Source organism: Dendronephthya gigantea, unplaced genomic scaffold (genome assembly GCF_004324835.1).
Source record: "Dendronephthya gigantea isolate DGI-Jeju-01 unplaced genomic scaffold, DenGig_1.0 000332F, whole genome shotgun sequence".
In the NCBI taxonomy this organism is placed as follows: Eukaryota; Metazoa; Cnidaria; class Anthozoa; order Malacalcyonacea; family Nephtheidae; genus Dendronephthya; species Dendronephthya gigantea.
In genome coordinates this window covers 32539-53636 of record NW_021163342.1, presented here as the reverse complement: position 1 = coordinate 53636, position 21098 = coordinate 32539, and the positions used below count along the sequence as shown (strand labels likewise).

Sequence of the window (21098 nt, the reverse complement as noted above, 5' to 3'; positions counted from 1 at the left end):
TAGCCAGAATTCAATGTAGATCGGGTTGGTTCTGAATTCAATGATCTATGCTTATATGACAACATTTTGAAAATACGCCGTGCCAGGAAATTAGTGCGTGCGACCCAAATGAAAAATCGGGGAATTTCTACTTAAGATCTCCCTCACCTCCCTAGCTAGCTTGTACCTATAGGCTCTAACAACGATTCTATATCTTTACTTGGAAAACAATGCCTGCCACCAAGAGCAAAATAATCAGTTTGGAAAGAAATAAAGATAAAAGCACGTGAGTGTACTCCAGAGTACCATATGATGCAAATTATTTAGCAGGCTGTCAGCCATTTTTTTTGCTGTCATTATAGTCATATAAGTTTTCAGTTTCAGTCTCCATATTCGTTCAACGAAGAATGTTAACATCGTTATGATTGTGCATTTCAACAACACCGACGCGGGACTAGACGTATATTGGCTTATCGCAACCCCTTGCCTTGGCTTAGTATATACACAAATTTGGTATATAAAGGTATACTTCGTGTGATACTAATTCGGTGGCTAAAGGCGGTACACTATGCACTTTTCTTGCAACTTGCAATGCAATTCTACTCTTGAAGCATCTAAAGTTGTCAAATACGAACATTTTTTTACGATCTGTGTGAGCATATGTTTCCTACATATTGCCCATTCATATGCCCACTTATATTTGCCCAAATCTTTTTGTAGAGCATAAATATAAACCACACTATTATAGTGCTGTCCTCGCAGTTTTGGCAATCAACCGTCCCTGTACATATTTTTAGCTGCCTGGATTTTCATTAACCAAAAGTACCCCAGGAAGCTGCCCCCCCCCCCTAATTTCTGGATGCTTTCTACGCCACTATTTCCCTCAAAATTATAATTGCATTGCAATTTGCAAAGAAAAGTGCATAGTGCAATAGCGACTTTATTCGCAGCTGTTTTTTAAACCCTGGCTTATATAGTTCTGTTTGCAATATTCCAACATACTGGCGCCAAACCTGCCTGCCCATATATTCCTATATATATTAGGGGATTCCTAGTATAAAACGAGGCTAAAATATGGAACCACATTGTATTTTTTTATGTCATGCAAGCTGTTTTTCATCACAATTATCGTGTATAAACACAGGTATGTTATTTTTAAATCTTTTTTTATCAGAATCTTATAGTGCCCCCAATGTTTATTTATATACATATATAGTGCCTGGGCAACACAAAGGCATTAATACGAGGATGAGAAGATAAGAATATATATATTCGGCGTCAACGAATTTCGTGCTCAATAGGATCATAAAATCTCTTGTCTGCAATTAGACATGAATAATGAAAGCAAGTATAAACCCAGCAAGCATCACAATGTTTGCGTATGGACATTAATTCCAGAACAACTACAAAGAATCGATATTCAGCATTACCAACACAAAATCCTAGTTAAAGACCTATTAACAGCTGTTGCCAAGACACTTGGTGTATTCAAGGAAAATATCCAGTATTTTGCAATATTTGAAGGATCATTACTAAATCCATCAGCGAAGCTTAATGAAAGCGATATTTTAGATTTACCCTGCAATCGCATTCCATTCAGAAGTGGTCATTTGATATTGAAAAAGAGAAAAGAGCGTTAAAAACATATATGGTGGCATTGCACTACCTCAACTTTGTTTAACAAAAAGAGAATACATAAAAATACAGCTTCATCTTAAAGGACCAACTCTTATAACAAGTATGTTCAAGAGCTTAATTGCTGTGAACGATGATCATTTATGTTTCAAGTTTGCAGATATTCCTTGTCTTTCAGCTAATTAAATCTAACTATACTTCGATAATCTTTATCGGAAGAGATAAGTATTTTAAACAAGAATGATTAATTCTTTAATCATTTCGAATTCGACAAGGTAACGCTGTGTGGGTCATTCCCTGGGTAAAACTTCATATGGTTATACTTCAAGGGAAAATATGGTTGAATTTGAAGTTCATGTGAAATCCTATACTTAATAAAATGGTTGAGAATAAGCACATCTCAAGCTGATTACCTCAGGAAAGTTACGTCACAAATCTAGAAGATAATCAACGAACGACTTCAGACACGAGTAAGAAAATCTTACAAGAAAAGTTAAAAATTACCAGATTTCAAAGCCTTGATGTAATTACACAAGCTTTGACAAAATTTGAGCGGAGACCAGAAAAAGATTGTTCTTGTATTATCGGCGTACAACAAGTCACCAGGAATATTTTTCACAAAAATCTTTTTTGAAATATTTTTCGCATGCCCTAATGAAGACCCGTTTGTACCGTTGACAGAAGGAAATCGATGACAAAAAGAAATGCAACGTCACATTTTGTGCGCTGGTAAAATGGGATCATATAATACACATACTTTTATACAGCACATGATTATAGACATATAATATCATTCAATTACGTAAACTTTAAGTTGCAGAATCAATTCCTAAAGAGCATTTCTTAAACGTTACAAATAGTCAAATACATTAATTTATACCTTATTTTTGCTGTATTGTGCAGTGATAAATTTAATTTTATAAATTGGCATGGTACATGATAGCCCGTTTACATTCAATTTATTGACACACCACAGCTAAAATTGCTAAACCTAATTTTATCTGTGCCCAAGCTAACAAACCAAAGGCTGAGTAAGGATTAAAGTTAAACTATACCCTTTTTAACCGAGCCGTGCCATTAATAAACATGCATTATGGGCATGATAGATTCCGACCAAGCACTTATACCTTAAGATTAATAATTTCCTAATATTGAAAACAAAGCTGATAACAGTGTCCCTGTTTCATTTTCCTTGCTTTCTTTCTGCCATTTTCTACTTTAAACTAAAAACAATTCTACCAATGGTCCGAGTGGTGCGCTATTTTTCCCACCCCTATATCGCAAATGTGAGGTGTTGGTGCAATATTAAGTATATTTTATAGGAAAAAGCATGAAGGAAAGAAAAAGTCAGGTTATTAAAGCCCCCTACAGCCTTTAATTTTTTTGCAAGCTTGAAAGTCTTTAAATTTGCTGTTTAGAGAAAGTAACAATAACTTGCAAGTAGTTTTATATTTCTATCGTCGTCGAGCAGTTGGAGTTTTCTTAGCTACAGTTTTAACAGGTTTCTTCTTTGATCCCGAGGAAAACCAGTTCGTGAGCATATCGGAGAACTCGGGCATTTCTTGGGATTGGTTAAACATATTCATAGAATTCATTTCCTGGAGGTATGAAAAGAAGGTAAAATTACCCACAGAAAAAACAGAGTTTCAAATCTTAGGAAGTTTTTTAAATAAAGAAGATAGGAACAAATGATTTGTAGTCCAGATGACTTCTTAACAGCATTTTTATTTGCTTGTCAAAAAGAAAGATAGCCGGTAAAAAAGAATAAAAGCTGCCTACCAGGTGCACAACGCAATCTTGATCGGTCGACTGAGGTGAGGTACTGTATGTTCTCATTGAAGGTATTCAGCATTGCGTATTACATCAAATTAAATAAATGAGTAAGAGTATTACCTTTTGTGTTTCTGGATCCATTTGTCCCATCATTTTAGGTAACACAAGCAGCAAAAGCAATGGAAGAACCATCATTAAAACCTTCAGAATGGTATACAATTTAGCTAATATCCTAGTACAGCATGGGCAAATACATGAGCTGTGGTCCCCCCCGTCGAGGGCATATATGATATAGAAATATTCTGAGCCCCCCACCCCCCCCTGAGACAAGAACATCACAAGTCTTACTCATAATACAGGGTCTTTGAAAAAAAATCCTTACAATGCTCGGGCATGTTGAAGTTCATACTGTACATGAAACAAAGAAAGGATTTTTATTAAGCACTAGGATAAACCAGATAATTTTAAAAGGAATTTATGCATCAAAATATATAAAGGATAATGAGACAGGCATGCCCTAGTTGTATGTAAACCAGGCTCAAAATTATCAAAATTCAACAACTTCTCAAAATTACAAGTGGGAACAAATGATCTGTGGTCCCAGAAGAGAATTTGCCCTAGGAGGTTTCATTCTAAGGCAGTGGCGTCGCCAGGTTGTTCAGACTCGGGGGTACGAGGCAAATGCCAAAAGCACGAGACCTCTAGGGGGGGTTTAAATGTTATAAACAAACAGTTTTCACAAGGGCAACTTTCTGTTGTTAGCTAATCAAAATGTGTCAACAAGACTATCCAACTCATTCTTATCTAGTCTTTTCCTATGCTAATAGGTTATTCAAATGTTATTCTTAATGTGATCAAAAGTAATATTGATTAAAAAATTTCTTTATTTACAAGGCTGTTGGAAATTAGAATCATTGTACCCCCCCCCCTTTTCTCTTCAAATATAGAAATCTCAAAAGTGGTCTTTAGAATAACTGGGGGGGGGGGGAAGATATGCATAGCAGATAAAACATTCCAGCTTAAAAGTGCAAAAAAAGGAAAATAATTGAGTTTTGGTTTATGCTTGAAGTCTTATGTTTATTGTTGTGCTTATGTTGGTGCTTATGTTGCTCATTGTTTTACCTTTTGGTCCTACCTTATGCCCTTGCTAAATTATGTGACAACCAGGCATACAATTGAAAAATGTGTTCTTACCATAGGATTGAAAAGAAAATCCTTAATTTTCCATGCTTCACGTTTTTCAAAAAATTTGGCAGGTTCTTTGGTTTTGAATTTCAGAGGGTATGGTTGTGTAACAACAGCTGAATTTTGAAGAAAGTTTACTTTCCTTGCTCTTATCTTGCCACGCTTAGCATTAATATCCACACGCATAGGTTCAAATAAATGATTGGGAGAAGCCACTTCAACAATATATGATCCAGATGGAACATCATTTATAATAAATGAGCCATCGCCTTTAAGAAACCCCACATATTCTCCACCATTCACAAGGACTCGAGTTTCACTTGTCCATTCTAAAGCATGACAAAATCATTCTGAGCTACTCTATATCAATTAATCTTTTTAATGAACCCCAAAACCTACTGGCGTGGCAGGTGAGCAAATGACAAACCATTAACTATTGTATTTTGCACCTCCAAAGTTATAGATTTCGAAAAACGTCGAAAAGCCAATCTATTAAAGCTAAGTACTACTAGATTAACTATGCAAACAATAAGGACATTGATAAAAAATCTATAAAAACGTCTGCACTATAAAACATTCACTTGGTTAGAATTTAATATTAAAATTTATCATGTATATTGAAATATGATTCATGTATATAAACTATTTTATTCAAAATACCTGGTAGTTTATCGCCCTGGATTACCACCTTCCCTTCAATAAAATGTCTTGCATTTGATTCCTCTATTTCGTCTTCGCCAAGACAATATTTGATGTAGATATTTAGGAAAATAAATATAATACTATACGTCTTCATTTTATCTTTTTATATTAACCTTCGTTTCACCGTGATGAACTTCATGTAAAGCCGAATGAAATGCTACGCGTCAAAAATGTGATGCCAATCATGCCATTGGCATAGAGCATTAATGATTATTGGCATAGAGTCTGTTCTTCCTGCGAATAGTATAAAAATTATTGAAATTCCAATTCACAATTGTCTGAGAAACGAACGTTTTAGCATGGAAATATCAGAAATAAATTAAATTACGTAACGAATGGCGAATGTATTCCTAAGAAATGACCCCACCCATTATATTCATGTTCAAAGTGACGCGCTTTCCATAACTGCGACGCAAAAGGAAAAACCGAGCCAATTTCTCAAGTAAAAATTTACACTAAAGATTCTTCATCATTTAGAAAGGTTAAATAATTTCTGTGTGTGTGATCTATAGTGCGGATGTTGTAACAGCAATACGTTCCAGGCGGTAAGTTCTGAATAGGTTTTAGCTCTAGTTTGGTAATGTTGCCTAAAACCAAACATTTACCTGCTTAATATCCCTTGTGCATTTCCAAGAAACTGTAGGGAGCCAAATTGCAGACAATTTTAAGCCTGAAGCTTTTTAAGATGATGACTGAAAGTAATCGATCCCAGAATATTTCTTACAAATTCCCATTTTTTTTAAAATCATTCCTATGTCTCTATGTCTAAGGGGCTGTTTACATGAGCCCGGTTACCCGAGATTCAACGAAGCGTGAGAGGACTTTGAGGTATTGAAATAAGTCTTTATGACACCAAACAAGCACATGCTATTGTTGTGGTGATTATATAACTGCCAGGATCATGTTATCTGCTTATTTCAATACCTCAAAATCATCTCACGCTTCGTTGAATCTCGGGTAACCGGGCTCATGTAAACAGCCCCTAAATAGTCTAAAAGTCCTTTTTCACTATTAATTTTCTATGTTCGAATTGTTTGCAGAAATTTCACAAACGTACATGTCCATCACGCATACGCATAAAAATCCTCGTTACCAATTTAATAGTCATTGGCCCAATTATTGCTGAATTAATATATACCATCAGACACTACAACGGTATTACGGCAACCACTGTCAGGCTGTAATTTAGTGCGCGTTTTACTTTGCTATTATCTATATTAACACCAATAATATCAATAACAAAAAACTTCAAACAACCCCTTTTTTATGTTATCTGTAGTATACCCTGAAATGAATTAAATATCAATTGTGCATATTGTGTAACAACGGATAAGTTTAAATACATCGTACGAATACAATGAACTACAGAGACGGTGAAAAAAATTCATGAAATGAAAACTGCAATTTTGAAGGGAAATATAAGAAAAAGAAGTGAAAGTTTATTACCAGAATTTTTGCATTCTGGACGATCATCGATATCTAAAGCCTTACTCTTAGTTTCATTGTTACCTTTTACATTTACGTTGGAAGTTTCATGTGGTACACCACATTTTTTTGGGCCACATGAGAACGTACAGTTACCTCCAGGGCACTCCATGCTACAAGTATCAACACCAGATGCACAGGTCATGTTACAGTTGCCACCACCACAGTATTGTTGACATTTTTTCACGTCCTGTCCACATGTCATTACACATCCACTGCCATAACATTTTTGTATACATGAACCGTCGACGCTATTACAATATAATATTGTGTTTGAAGCATGAGAAATCTGCTCCTCGCAGCGAGAAGATGTACATACCAGTTCGGATTTTTCCACGAATGTCTCCTGCCTGCAATTTTTGCCATGGCAAGATAGTAAACCACAATAAGAACTATTCTTACAATTTTGTTGACAAGATTCTGATTCACATATGAGTTTTGTGCAGTTTGCTTTGTCATGGCAGGTCTGAAGACAGCTTTCATTACTATGGCAATTTGCTGAACAGCCATTTCCGTGACAGTTTTGCAGACATACATCGGACTTTAGGCATTTCAATGAGCAATCTGACTCCACGCAGGTTTGAATGCATTCTTTAATGTTATAGCAACGCTGGTTACGGCAGACACACACAATTGTTGACAATTTATTGCAGCATCACATGTAATATGATTACAATATCCAGTTAAACATTTTTGGTTGCACTCCGATGAATAACAATTCATAGTTTTACATCCACCACATTCCTGATTGCATCTGTGCATCGTTTTGTCACATGTTAAATGTGAACATTGTTTCTGGAAACATGATTGTTCACAGAAATTTAATAAGGACCCATTACAATCCCACTTTGTACATCCATGTTTCAAACAAGCTTCCTGACAAGTGCTGTTTGAACCACTACATGCCACTAGTACTGCGGTAGTCGATGCAGGTAGACAAATTAGCACCGTTAGCAAGAAAAGAAGCGAATGCATGAATCCTAAAAAGGTTAAAAATTACAATTACATGGTTTTACTATGTGAAAACATAATTAGTATCTACTTTGGTAAAATCATAAGAGTTTTTCCCGGTTGATAAAAACAGGACTGAACAAATGAAGTGCGCAGGGTGGAACTGTGGGATCAAGTAATTTAAGCGTTTGGACGCGGATACAAATTTTAACGGAGAAATAATTTTGCGTTTTCAAATTCTTCCAGCATCGTGTGCGGCTGTGCGCTATAATAAAAAAAAAAGAAAAAAATGCCAAGATCTTCTATGAAGCTGATCAGACCTGATGTATTCAATTGATCGGTGATTGTTGACTGTGCGCACATACTTCAATAGAAATATTCAATCACGCCAGCCTCCTTGACATGTTCACGACCATATTCAAGACAGTCACGACTAAATGTAAACCAGGCATCAGTATCGCGGTTGGGAAAGTATTACGTCACCCGAGACCTCACCAAAAAACTTAAATTTGTTGGTAGATTTAGTTACTTTTGTAAGACAAATTATTGCTGTGGAATATTTTACAATATAATGAGCATGAATGATGAATGTTTTAAGTACGACACGACTATGCGTCAACGCTTGAAGTAGCATCTTACACGGCAGTTGAAGTAACCCGTGGGAACATATCTTGTTGCGAGCTTGTGAAAAAATTGTAAGAACTTGTTTGCAGACTTGTTACAACTTGTGCGTTTTTGGGTGTGCAGTTATTATAGCATAGTATATTGGAGTGTAGAGCTACATATATACTGTAACACAACTTATTCTCTTGCTGGCTGGAAGACGGGCATAAATACAGTCGAGATAACGCTAATCTGTCTTTTTATGTAGTTTATACAAAAAATGTTTTACACTTGACCTTGTGAATTTTTTGTGGCTGAATGAATAAGTAACAACTACTAATTGTTTACTGTCCGCATTTATGGACACAATAGTGAATAGAGACTATTAACTCGTTCAGCAATAATGTAAGAAAGCAATAGATTATATTTGATGTATTTAGGAAAGACTAAGCAGTAAATTCAGCTTTGCTTTTGCCGTTATATGTGTTTCATGTTTGCCGTATAAAATTTAATGCTTGAACGGCTGTGGGTGTATGCAGTCGCTTAAACATGAAGTTTTATACGGGGAACATGAAACACATACAGGAAAGCTGACATTTCTTACATTCGTTTCGTTTGAAAATATTCTCATGCGACGGACCGTGACGAGCACGAAAAGATTGGACGTAATGAAGAATCGCCTCAATAGTCAGATTAGATCTAGAAGGGGGGTTAAGTAAACTTTAAGGATTACATTTTTAGATCATAATCATGATGAAAACAGTTGACATCTTGTGAGTTGTGATGTGAGAAGATTAGAAAGAATACTATTCGTGAAAAGCCAATAAAACTTAGGAAGCAGAAAGAGAAGGGGCTATAGTCTATATAAGAGGCCAACACGTGGAAGTGGAAGAATATGAAAACGACGGCTTTGCCGCCGGATAAATTCGAAAACGATGACGTCACGTATCAAATCGTTTCCATATTAATGCTTCTTTGAAGTCTGGTGTCTTATGCTCGATTTTATATTGCTATATTAGCCTCAAATACGTTTTATTTAGGTTATTTTCATGGTGAGTAAAATCGTCGCCAATTCTTTTAGCATTTGCGGAAGTATTTTACGAGAAACATGTCGGAGTATGGTTATACACAATTTCTTATACCCGACATTAATAGATACTCAACCACAATATTTATGCGTTCGGGCTTGTCGTCTGTCCAAACAAAGTCCTCATTCTTGTTTTTTACTTTGGATTTGGTAGATTTTTTCTTTGAATTCGACATCCAACCTGTGACACGCGGGTGGAAAACATGTGTATTGCATGGTGTATTGCAGGATCAAATAACTTTATCGTTTTTGTGTTTACGTGTGGACGCGGATAAATATTTTAACGGATAAACGTTTTCAAATTCTTCCGGCATCGTGTAGTACCTGCTCAAGCATGAGATGATAACAACATACGCAACAATATAATTATAGAAGCGTATCAAATTACACAAATGATACAAACAATAAATGTCCAAACAATCCCAAAATCCAAAATATTCATTGAAATACTTACGTTGAAATATTCCCAAATGATTCAATCAAGATAAAACCTGTTAGGGTACGTGCTTTTGTACTAGTTTGGCCGGATTAGCAATACGTATTAGTTGTGTAGCAACCAAATGCAAGTTAACAAATGCATGTTGAACTATCGATAAATTATGCAATTGCTATCAGATTAGGCTATAATAATATTTCAGGACTTATTATGTTCGATTGGACACACTTTAAAGACAGCACAAACTACCATTACGAATTTTAAATAGAAGTTGTACTTACCTTTCTTAGACTTCTCACCAAAATGTAACACCGTTGACCTCGACCTACTAGAAGCAGCCCGGATAATGCGGGTAACGAATACTATCTATGTCATATGTATCTTCGATGAAAATAATTTAACAGCACTTCCACTTTCAAATTCCTTGTTTCCTGTTGGATAAAAATATGTTATTTACCAGATTGGAGGTCCGTATAGGGAAATATTTCCCGAGGGACGATTTTGAGACCGAGGGTAATATTTCCCTATACAGACCGACTAACTGGTAAATAATATATTTTTTTTTTCTTGCGGTCTGAATTCATGTTTTAGCGTTGGCTCTGTGCTTTTAAATCTCGCCTGGTCCGTACGGCCTAATACGGACCGCTCGCGTAGCCAATCAGATTGCAGGAAAATATGAATTCGGACCGCAGGAAAAATATATATATATTTATATATATATATTACAAATAAATGTCCTTGCGCATGTCAGATTAGGCATGTTGTCCCCACTGACCTATATTATATTGACTGAGCGCTCGAGGCCGAGTATCCACCGAGTATCTTGGGCAAATGCTAGTGAGTATCTTGTGCAAATTTTTGAGATTGGAATTCAAAAGAAAGATATATTTTACTCACTTCGAAATCCGAATTACGAGCCAGTTATTTTCGGTCTGCAAGTTTACGCATGAGAGCAACGATTTATATGACGTGATGACGTGAGCAACGGGGACCCAATATGCTCCTGATTAAATAGGCCGCGCGCTCAGTCCATCTAGTATAGCTCAGTGGTTGTCCCCAACTTCCTACGGTGTCGTGTTTCTAGAGATCAAGCTATAAACCATCCAATCTATAAACATTTTGCTAAATAAATTGAATAAACAATTTGGAATTTAAATAACAGAGTACAGCAATGAAATGTCAATGGGAATTTTCTATAATTACACGGAATCAACTACTCCAGCCATGTATGCGGATGATACCGAAATCTTCTTACGATGAAAATGAACTTGTTATAAGGGAGTACAGCAATGAAATGTCAATGGGAATTTTCTATAATTACACGAAATCAACTACCCCAGCCATGTATGCGGATGATACCGAAATCTTCTTACGATGAAAATGAACTTGTTATAAGGTTAAATGGTTAAATTTGGATCTTACCCATGTATCTACTGGCTCAAAAAAAAGATGCATCGGTCTAAGCCCTAGGTGGTCGTTGGCTGTTCATATAAGACGGGCCAGACGGGTTAGCTCGACAGTGCTGGGATTTCGTTTCACATATTATTTCACTGTATTTGTAAAATTGCATTGATATGGAATACACTGGGCAAGCCCGGCTCTGGCGAGATCCCGCCTGAACGAAGCGAGATCTCGCGTAGCAGGCTCTGAGGCTCATATAAGAGGTATTAATATATTCATGATGTGCAAGGCTGTTTATTTCGGGCCCCCGAAGACGGCCACGCCTCGGTTAACACCAGAATCACTAACAGCCTAGTCTGCCCCTTGTGACAGCCAGGGGCGTAGGAAGCATATTTAAGTTGGGGGGGGGGCATTAACGTCTAGAGCACTTGCCTGATGAAAGAGCATTTAACATTGGCACGTATTATTGTTGAAAAAAGTTCAATTATATTATTATATTGTTGCGTTGGCATAGACGTTTCCACAAAGAAAAAGGGCACTTTACCTCAGCAAAAGGGCACTTTTTCTGTTATTTTTAAAGTTGGGGGGGCCTTGGCCCCCTTGCCCCCCCCCCGGTTCCTACTCCCCTGGTGACAGCTGCACCTTCTTAATATACAAATGCTAAAACGCTAAAAGCGAACAATATATGGGAACAGATATGAACTTTCAACGCAAAGCCAATGTTTAAATAAAGAAATCCTCTCATATAAACACAGGACATGTTTATCCAGTTTACCGGGGTGTCTCGCTGACAAGTGTAAATCTATTAATGTCAAAGTTGTATTGTCATAAAGGCAAAGTAACTAAAGTAAATAACTTCTATTTCAAAGTAAAAATACAAAAACGATAATATGTGACGACTTACATTTCAAGAAAATCCACTTCGCTTACGATATTTTAAAACAACATGGCGAATTAGGACGATAACACGATGTATTGTTCGTGACAGGTTCAATAATTAGTTTTCGGTTTTCTTTTCATTTTAGTGGCTATTTATTCTTCCTTCTTATCTGTTTTACCTGTGGACTTGAGTTAATGTTCTCTGCAAGTGACGTCTCATATGAAGTGACGACGTATCAACAAGATGTCACGTGTGAATATTAAAGTGTTTCGCTAGTTCATTTAAATCGTCTTGGTCTTTTTCCGACATGATGATCTAAAAATTTATACGAAAACAAACAATAAAAGTCTAATCATAACGACAGTCATAAGGACTTTCCTCGTTTGCAAGATTTCTCGACAAGGAGCATTGTTAAAAAACCACACGGCAAAATCTCTAATATCGACATACGTTATGTACTTCACTCATCACAACCACCAACTCGCAAGCTAGTTGCAAGTGTTTTCATCCAATCAAAATGCTTTTTTGTTGATTTCAAATTGGATGCACCGAGTAGATATGAGTCTCAAAATGGATACATACATAATAATTATATAAGTTCGTTGAATAAATAAATGAATGAAAGAATGAATGAATGAATGGGTGTCTGAGGGGCAACCACAGCAGAAAAGTCAGATTGAGCTCGACAAGGAGCTCTTATTATGGCGTGCTGGGTATATTACACTTCCTTTGCTTTATTTGAAGACGTATTAGCATCGTAGAATTACTGGATAATAATTAGTCTAGTAAAGTTGTTTCATTACTTGTACTGCAATTGATTTGTTAAAAAAACTCCGATTTTTTTTATCATCAACAAATAATCGTGTGATGTTGCTCGTACAATTAATAATACTCGTCATATCCTGGCGGCTCGTACAATTTTGGCAAAATTTTGAAACAACGCTCCTACTATTAATCCCAAATTGTGCTCGCCATCGCATGATTAGCTATGGAAGGTTTTTTGGGAGAACGAAGTCGAAAAATAAAAAAAACACATCATTTTTACATTTGACCATGTAGGAATGTTGTCAATCTCGTTCCCAGAGTACGCCCGTTTGCGGGTTAAGCCTAGCCGCCTTTTGCGATCGCGGAGCAGATCAAGCTCTAACTACTAACTAAGCTACGGAAGAAAGTTGCGCGTGGGAGAAGCCGTATTTTTGTATTTCAGTAAAGGTGGAAGTTTCATTTTTCGCAACGTTCCCTGTAAAATCCTAAAAAATATCGTATGTCTCTGCCCTCGCTGTTTCAAAATCAGTAGGGGAATGTAGCGAGCTCGTACAAATTGTGTATCTTGTTAGATGTCCACGAACTGAAATGGATACCTTACCTTTCTTGCAATGTTCATTCTTTCGAAAATATTCCAAAGAACAATACCAACGACTCTTTTCTTTTGCATATAAAACACAACTCCCTTGCCATATTCTTCATTATTTTCTACATCACTGATTTCATTAGACTCAATACCTTCCGCGATTTCAACAATTTCCTCTTTTGATTCGAACACCTGCAAAATTATATTGCAAAATTATTGTTCTTCTGATAATATTCAACAGACCAGATAAAGCAGTTAACCTAAATAACCTGCTCTTGTGTGCTTGATCGAATATTTTCACCAGTAGCTTCCACAGCGGCCTTTGGTGTGTCACGTGATGTAGCTTTAGCAAAAACTCCGATCGTGGGTAAACTTGAGTCAACTAAACCGATTGCTTCATAACCAATTCTTGGACCAAGATCACTCCTACAAGTTCCATATAACTTCAATATATAGTCTAATAATTGTTTTCGCCGAAAATAATTCAACATTCTTTTTAGCATATTCTTGGTAACATCAGATCGATATTAATTAAACTTTACGCCTCAGAAGGCCGGCCAAAAGAGCGCAGAATATAGTCCTATTACAGATCTATAGTCCTATTACTAACAACACATTTCTTACCAAAACATAGATTGATGCCAATACGACTGTTTTGCTCCAGTCATATTTTTCCCGGCAAGTTTACCGCTGACCACAGCATGATCATGATGCTCCACACGACGACGACCAAGATTGACATCATAAAAACAAGCAGAATCTCCAGCCTAAATTATTTTATATTCTTACCATCCTTAATGGTAACTAATCAACATTACACAGGGTAATAAATTATAAATACAAAAAAAAGAGTAAAACAGGTACGAAGAATTCTTCAATATACAAATGCAGTGAATGTGAAATAAAACTATTTCTGTACTGGAAAAACAAGTCTCGACGTTTACACCTTTTAATGCCCTAAGAATAAGAGCCCTTCTCGGCAAGATTAGTGTACGAGGAAAATCCTCAAGCTGACACGTTGAATAGTAAATTTCTTTTCTGTTTCAGGCAGTTGCCTGCTGATGTACTATTAGCGAGTTTAAGATGCACCAACATACGACGCGGACGTGACATGAAAACAGCTGCTAGTGTTAGAAAACCAGTATTAATTTGTTTCACATACGATCTGACTTTGTTTAACAAAAGGAGTCTATAATTTCCATCCCTGTTGCCTGTTAGGAAACTGTGAAAATTAGAGCAGTATTACTTCAGGTCCGCGTTGTAGATTTGGTGAATCTTAAACTCACTAAAATTTTAAATAACATACGGAGGTTGTAATTATTGCGTTTTTGACATTTATGAATTTTCATTCACTCTGATTTAAAATGGAAGTTGTAAGAATAAAATTACAACTAACCTATTCTAAAAAATTTCGAAATAATGGTCCAATGCAATTTGTTATTGGTAATATTATAATAGGTCGTTAGCCGAAACACTTATCTGACCTAGGAAGATTCAAACAGTAAGACATGATTTATTATATTTAAGTATATATGACTTACTGTTCCGTAGATTGTTAAACTTTACATTATGACTTACCACCCATATATCAGATCGAGCCTCGAGCTCGGAATTAACTCTGAAACCTCCCAACTCAGGGTCAACTTCAAGTCTTGCAGATTTTGATAGATCAACATTCGCTTCCAGTCCGACGGCGACAACAACATGATCCACTTCCAACTATACATTAAAATATAGCATATATAGACAAGCATTGCATATATACACAAGCATTGCATATATAGACAAGCATTGCATGTATAGACAAGCATAGCATATAGACAAGCATTGCATATAAAGACTATAGCATTGCATATATACACAAGCATTGCATATAGACAAGCATTGCATATAGACTAGCATTGCATATATAGACAAGCATTGCATATATACACAAGCATTACATATAGACTAGCATTGCATATATAGACAAGCATTGCATATATACACAAGCATTGGATATAGACAAGCATTGCATATATAGACAAGCATTGGATATATACACAAGCATTGGATATAGACAAGCATTGCATATATAGACAAGGATTGCGTATAGACTATAGCATTGCATATATAGACAAGCATTGGATATAGACAAGCATTGCATATATAGACAAGGATTGCGTATAGACTATAGCATTGCATATAGACTTGCATTGTGTATGGACAAATATACGTAAATACAATTCTCATGCAACTTTTCCTACCTTTTCCCCGGAATTCAGGAAGAGAGCAACTTTCTTATTTTCATATTTCACATTTTCAACATGACAACCAGTCATGACATTCACGCCCTCTACGAATAATGGCAATAAAGAGAGACATTGATGACTGATGAAATTGAATCACAGTTTTAAAATTGCACAAGTGCTAAAAGTATTAGGCCAGCCGTATTTAAAATACCTTTTTCGCAAATTTTGCCCGAATGAAAGAATTATATATTTGTCGTCATAAAATGAAAAAGTAGTTACTGTGTAACTGAGAAACTATGCCGCATCAGTAAGCGATAATAAAGGTGTACGTCTAGTTCACCACTGTATAATTTATGGTATAAGGAATTCTGCACTAGCTGTTGAATAAATACAAGGGGAGATACAATTATTAGTTTACTTGCATAACGGAAAAAATAATTCTATTCAGCCTACAGTGCTTTTGGCACCTAGAGTACATTCGGCTGTTACACTGAATACAAGAAACCAAATATTCAAAATACGGTAAATAATGGATCTGAATGGATTTTACGCAAAAAGGAAAACATTTCTAAGTTATTGTAAGGAATTGTAAACCTTTGTATTTACCTTTCACAACATTTTCTGTTGTCCACTTGCTCAAATACCCAGGTAAAACTCGCGCCATGTTACCTAAATTGCCCAAGTTTACATTAATTTATAATTTAAATCCAGAATATAGTTCATGCAGAAAGTTAAATGAAACGCACACGCTGACACCCCGAAAAATACGTATTCATACACAACTTTGTTTTACACATTCACAAACTGAGTGGTAAAAGATTGGTTCATGTATTGTCATTATCATGTTGAGGAAACGATGAAACCAACACACCTTCTTCAGGAAATATTTGTATGATTTCAATACCTGACTTGCGACCTGAAATACAATAGATAAGAGTTCTGAATTTGCTGTATACATGAAAGATAAAAACCCCCATAACATCATAATTCAATCAATCAAACCTCGGTTACGTTATAAGCTATATAGTCGCCTACATACTTATTATGCCTAGTTCCATAGAATTTCATTTTAAAATAAATTTGTATATAATTTGTAAAATCTTATTGAGATAAATTCAAAATTTGGAAATCCATTTACTTCGCACTGTGATTAATAATGATTGTAAATCGAGGTCTAAATTGGATCAAATCCTGAGCTACAGTGACCAAATTCTTGATTCCTAATTAGTCTCAGGAGCCTAAAACCCAGTTTACAACTATGTTGATTCGTGCTACTATTTCAGAAGCAGTTCTCATTTGTAATTACAATGTAATTTCTATTGCTAACTGTTGATTTTTAGGCAAGGCCAGTACCTCTGTGTCCTAGAGCACATGCCAGTTCACTCCCAAGAAATCCTCCACCAATCACAGCGATTGATTTCGCTTTATTTGTCACTTTATCCAGTGCTTGAAGATTCGCAATCTAAAGGGTACTTGCTTATTGTTAAAGTTGTTTTTGGCCGACATATTGCTTTAAGTTCAGCTCTTCTCAAAAATTTGCTATTTAAAATAACAGTTCCCTCCGGCTTCTTAGACCCAACACTTTTCACGGAACTATTAGTTAGATTGAACATCGTCTGTACTAGGGCATTGTTGTGAACTCTTGTGACTATATAAACTGAGTTGTTTGAACAGAGTACAGTTATATGTTAACGTATTCCTGAGAAGTATTGTTCGTGTTTGTGGTGCAAGTAAGTGGCGCTCACCACAGCATGATCAGTAATTTGTCTTTTCAACACTGTTATCTCACTATTAAATACATTTTAAAAAGCCAATGTTATCAGTGCAGTGGATGTGGTGGTATAACCACTACGAATTTCAAAAAGCACTTTACTAAATCTCAAGCTTGACTCTCAACTTTGAAGATGACTACTGCTATATAAGGCGGTCATCTCATAACGTCATTCAACACCACTGACAACGCTTCTCACAACTACACTAACGATCAACATTTTGTGAGTATGCAATTATTCATACGGTACAAAAAATATATATTCTTAGCTATTATATTTAATTCCATGCATCATACTTACTGATCTATATAGCGTAGTTCGTCTTTTCACATTAGGGTCAGCGTCTTCAAAAACCTTCAGATTCTTAGCTGTCCCACCTTCAAAATGTTATTATCAGCAATTTTTATGAAATATGCAATGAAAAGATGCTATAGCAGTTCACGATATATATCAATTTAGGAAGCTCTAAACTATCCACTATTTTCGCCAAGCAGTATGTGTAGGAAGCTTTCATTATTTTTTCCTGAGTGTATGTACATCTGAATCTAACAACTATTTATTGTACCAAAACAAAACATATGCTTTAAAATATCTTTCCTCACACAATAATATCACAGCTATTGTCAAAACCTGTTGCTAAAAGAAGTTTGTCATATCCTATTTCTTTTCCATTTTGTATCTTGATTTTGTGATTCCTGGGGTTAATCTCAATAACCTGCATCATAAAATTATTTCAGTTAATTATCAGTTTATTTTAATTAATGTCTTGAAAATGAACTTTATTCTCATGACGCAGTCAAATCGTCATGATATATCATATATTCATGGTGGATCTAAATTCATTTGACAGTAAAGAAACAGCCATTTATATAGGAATAAAGGAAATTTGTAAATAAATTCTGTGATTAAATATTTATTCTTTTTTATGCATAAAGAAAAAAGACACTGTAAACATGATAATGCTTTGATAAATTATGTACCAGTATTCTTTCAACTAGGTTAAAATAATTCAAACCTTAGTTCTTCTTAATAAAGCCACAGCTCCACCTTCTTTTTTCATTAGTTCACTTGGTTGACAATAATACTCATCATTTTCGTAAAACAGACTGAAAAAAATTGAGAAATAATATTCAATAATCTGCAATAAACATTGCGCACTACTTTAATCTCTATATCTCTTTCTTCTGGTTCTAAATATTTCTACAAAAACATGGAACAAATACACAATCAAATACACATGCCATACATTTTACAGAACCAAAAAAACATTTCCAGCAAATATAAAACAAAATTTTCCTTTGAGCAGGTCTGATTAAACAAAATAATTTAACCTTCTTTCCTTCCCACTCCAATTTTTATATCTCAATGTTTTAATAGCCTGAGGATCTTCACTATACCATAATTCTTTAGATAATGGGGGTCTCATATAGGGTGTGTATTTCTCTTCACCGATGATAAGAACCTGTTATGAATATATATAGACATTATGCCACCAAAGAAAATCTCACACATGTTAAACACATATTTGATTTGTGCAATCTCTGTGACAAGGTAAATGCATGACCTTGCATTTGACAAACCTTCACCAACAAAGAGCTATATAATTACTAACAATATGAAACGTCTACATTTGCTTTAAACTCATATTCTAATCTCTTGCATGCTTTTTCTGGTAGCACTTCATATTAAGTTCATTATGACTCCAGTCCTAAAAAGATTTTGTTTTACCTTGGCATCAGATTTCTCATTCTTAATAGCCCTATAAGCTGCAAATGATGCAGTACCAGCTCCAATTAATACAAACGGGACATGTTCAGGAATTTCTTCATCTGCAGGATGAGTGCCAACTAGGATATCTTACAAGCAGATTGTGTTAATGATGAATACTGAGTATTGTGAAACAGCAAACATCTTAGTTTACCTTCCTCTATCTGTTCTTCATCTTCAATATCGGCTAGGACAGTCTCTTGCTATATCAAACAAAAAATGAAGTGAAAACTGAAAAATTTGGCAATGTAGCCATTGAAAAAATGACAAATTTGCAAAAATACCATTTTTCATTGAAAGCAGTCAGGATCCCATCACCCTGCCCTATGTCACAGTAAAATAGGTGATCCGATTGGCTCATCTTTGACTTTGAATTTTGTTCACTTTAACCAGCCAATTAGATTGCCTGGCCTAGCTATTTGCTATGACATATGTCAGGATGATGGGATCCCACACCTTTTCACAAAATGAACAAAAAACATTTGTTTTTTGCAAATTTCGCAGGTTTGCAATAGCTTTTAAAACAAAAAAATTCTAGGCATGATTCCATTCAATCCCCTACATGTACCATTCATAAACAAAGGATATCACCCTTCGGTTCACTTGGTGATTAGTGAGACAAGATTTTTTTTCATTTCATTAAAAGTGATGCCATTAGCATTTGATTATAAGTTGAGATTACCCAATATATACCACATTGTAGACTGAGAAATACATATATAGATCACTCAGTGATATTGATTTGAAAATCAATTGAAAGTCAATTTGTTTTATTCAACAAAGATGGTAAGAAATAAAGCATATGTAATCAACACTGATCGAATAATAAAATGTAAGCTGGATGATTCATGTTCAATGTTGTGAATTCTCACCTTGTTGGCTAAACTTTGTTTTTTTAATTTTGGAATCTTTCCCAATCTTTCAAAATAGAATGCCTGTAAAGCAACAAAATACAAGTTTAAGTTCGTATTAATTACTGCCTGTAAAAACTTTCATATTCCTGCAGCACGCCAATGAACTCAAATAATATATAAACATACGTAAAAAAGAACTCCACCAAATAAACTTAATCCTGTGACCATGAGGGCATTGTCAGATGCAAATACTCCAGTACTACTCTTAGATCTCACATTTTGCACAAGGTTTGCCTGGTTTGGTAAAACATTTCTTTTTCCAGACAATATATAAATATTCTTTCCACGTACTCCATAGCAAATAGTTCTTGAAAGAGGTCGAAAAATACGAGAGAATATTTGAGAAGACATTTTGATTTTCAATTTTCTTTTACACGTGAGTACCTGCATTTTCCAAGCAGTACTTCATCTTATGGAGGTCATAGTTCAATGTCACCTAGGATCATAGAGTGCAATCTGGGGGATCGTCAATCCTGGGGAGATGGGGACTTTCCCAACTAGGTTTTTTAATTACCCTGCATATTTACTTCCAGTTAACAGGCTATCTACAGCATTTGCCGCTAGAAAACGATCATTTTTTCCATAAACATATTCACATTTGCTTTCGGTTTTTATCGATCATTGATTTTAACAAAAAACATTCAATCATCGTGCACATTATTGCATTATACGGCTTTATACTTGCCCCCAAAACAACAAGGACTCCGTTGCTGTAAACAAATATTTGATTAATTATATATCTTTCTCTGATGGAAAGTTTGAACGCTTCCCTACGTCTTTATAGTAAGGACATGCATGTGACAAGCTTTGGAAAGTACCGTGAAGGTTGTTTACATGACTGGATCTTGTTGCCCCAAAAGTACGTAAGCAAAACTCAAGCTCACAACTCTTGCAAATTTCAACCCATTTATTTCAAAACATCAGTGATAGAACAGGACCTTCGTGA

At 35.5% G+C, this 21098-nt stretch overlaps 3 protein-coding genes across 5 annotated transcripts; all 3 read right to left on the bottom strand.

Moving 5' to 3' along the window:
- Window positions 1-2558: 2558 nt before the first annotated feature.
- Window positions 2559-5971, bottom strand: LOC114542057 (ER membrane protein complex subunit 7-like). The gene is made up of 4 exons (XM_028561806.1): window positions 5233-5971; window positions 4582-4901; window positions 3508-3588; window positions 2559-3212 (listed from the first exon to the last, which is right to left on the bottom strand). Exons 1-4 carry the CDS (start codon window positions 5366-5368, stop codon window positions 3069-3071), a joined length of 681 nt encoding a protein of 226 aa, XP_028417607.1. The 5' UTR covers window positions 5369-5971; the 3' UTR covers window positions 2559-3068.
- A 298-nt stretch (window positions 5972-6269) lies between these two features.
- On the bottom strand, window positions 6270-7378 carry LOC114542072 (keratin-associated protein 10-4-like; the record flags this gene model as incomplete). Its single annotated transcript, XM_028561825.1, has 1 exon — window positions 6270-7378. A coding segment is annotated over one exon (720 nt), but the record flags the coding sequence as incomplete, so codon positions are not given.
- A 15-nt stretch (window positions 7379-7393) lies between these two features.
- Window positions 7394-20527, bottom strand: LOC114542062 (apoptosis-inducing factor 1, mitochondrial-like). Of its 3 annotated transcripts, XR_003689470.1 has the most exons (19): window positions 20279-20527; window positions 20111-20173; window positions 19393-19441; window positions 19200-19327; window positions 18803-18933; window positions 18487-18577; window positions 18102-18186; window positions 17772-17848; window positions 17053-17161; window positions 16571-16615; window positions 16306-16368; window positions 15715-15803; window positions 15047-15187; window positions 14093-14235; window positions 13738-13894; window positions 13484-13660; window positions 12142-12432; window positions 10118-10267; window positions 7394-7739 (listed from the first exon to the last, which is right to left on the bottom strand). XR_003689470.1 is itself a non-coding variant. In XM_028561813.1 (17 exons), exons 1-17 carry the CDS (start codon window positions 20501-20503, stop codon window positions 12364-12366), a joined length of 1842 nt encoding a protein of 613 aa, XP_028417614.1. In that variant the 5' UTR covers window positions 20504-20527; the 3' UTR covers window positions 12081-12363. The 3 variants fall into 3 exon arrangements, 1 of the variants encoding a protein (XP_028417614.1); XR_003689471.1 differs by lacking the exon at window positions 10118-10267; XM_028561813.1 differs by lacking the exons at window positions 7394-7739; window positions 10118-10267 and having other exon boundaries at window positions 12081-12432.
- Window positions 20528-21098: the final 571 nt, after the last annotated feature.

Coding starts and splice junctions, on each gene's coding strand:
- LOC114542057 (XM_028561806.1), bottom strand. CDS start 5,368: ATGAAGACGTATAGTATTATATTTATTTTCCTAAATATCTACATCAAA. Junction 4,902..5,232: donor CCAGGGCGATAAACTACCAG/GTATTTTGAATA, acceptor GTCATGCTTTAG/AATGGACAAGTGAAACTCGA. Junction 3,213..3,507: donor TGGATCCAGAAACACAAAAG/GTAATACTCTTA, acceptor TCATACCTCCAG/GAAATGAATTCTATGAATAT.
- LOC114542062 (XM_028561813.1), bottom strand. CDS start 20,503: ATGTCTTCTCAAATATTCTCTCGTATTTTTCGACCTCTTTCAAGAACT. Junction 18,934..19,199: donor ATGAGAAATCTGATGCCAAG/GTAAAACAAAAT, acceptor TATTCATAACAG/GTTCTTATCATCGGTGAAGA. Junction 13,895..14,092: donor TGGCATCAATCTATGTTTTG/GTAAGAAATGTG, acceptor TGGAACTTGTAG/GAGTGATCTTGGTCCAAGAA.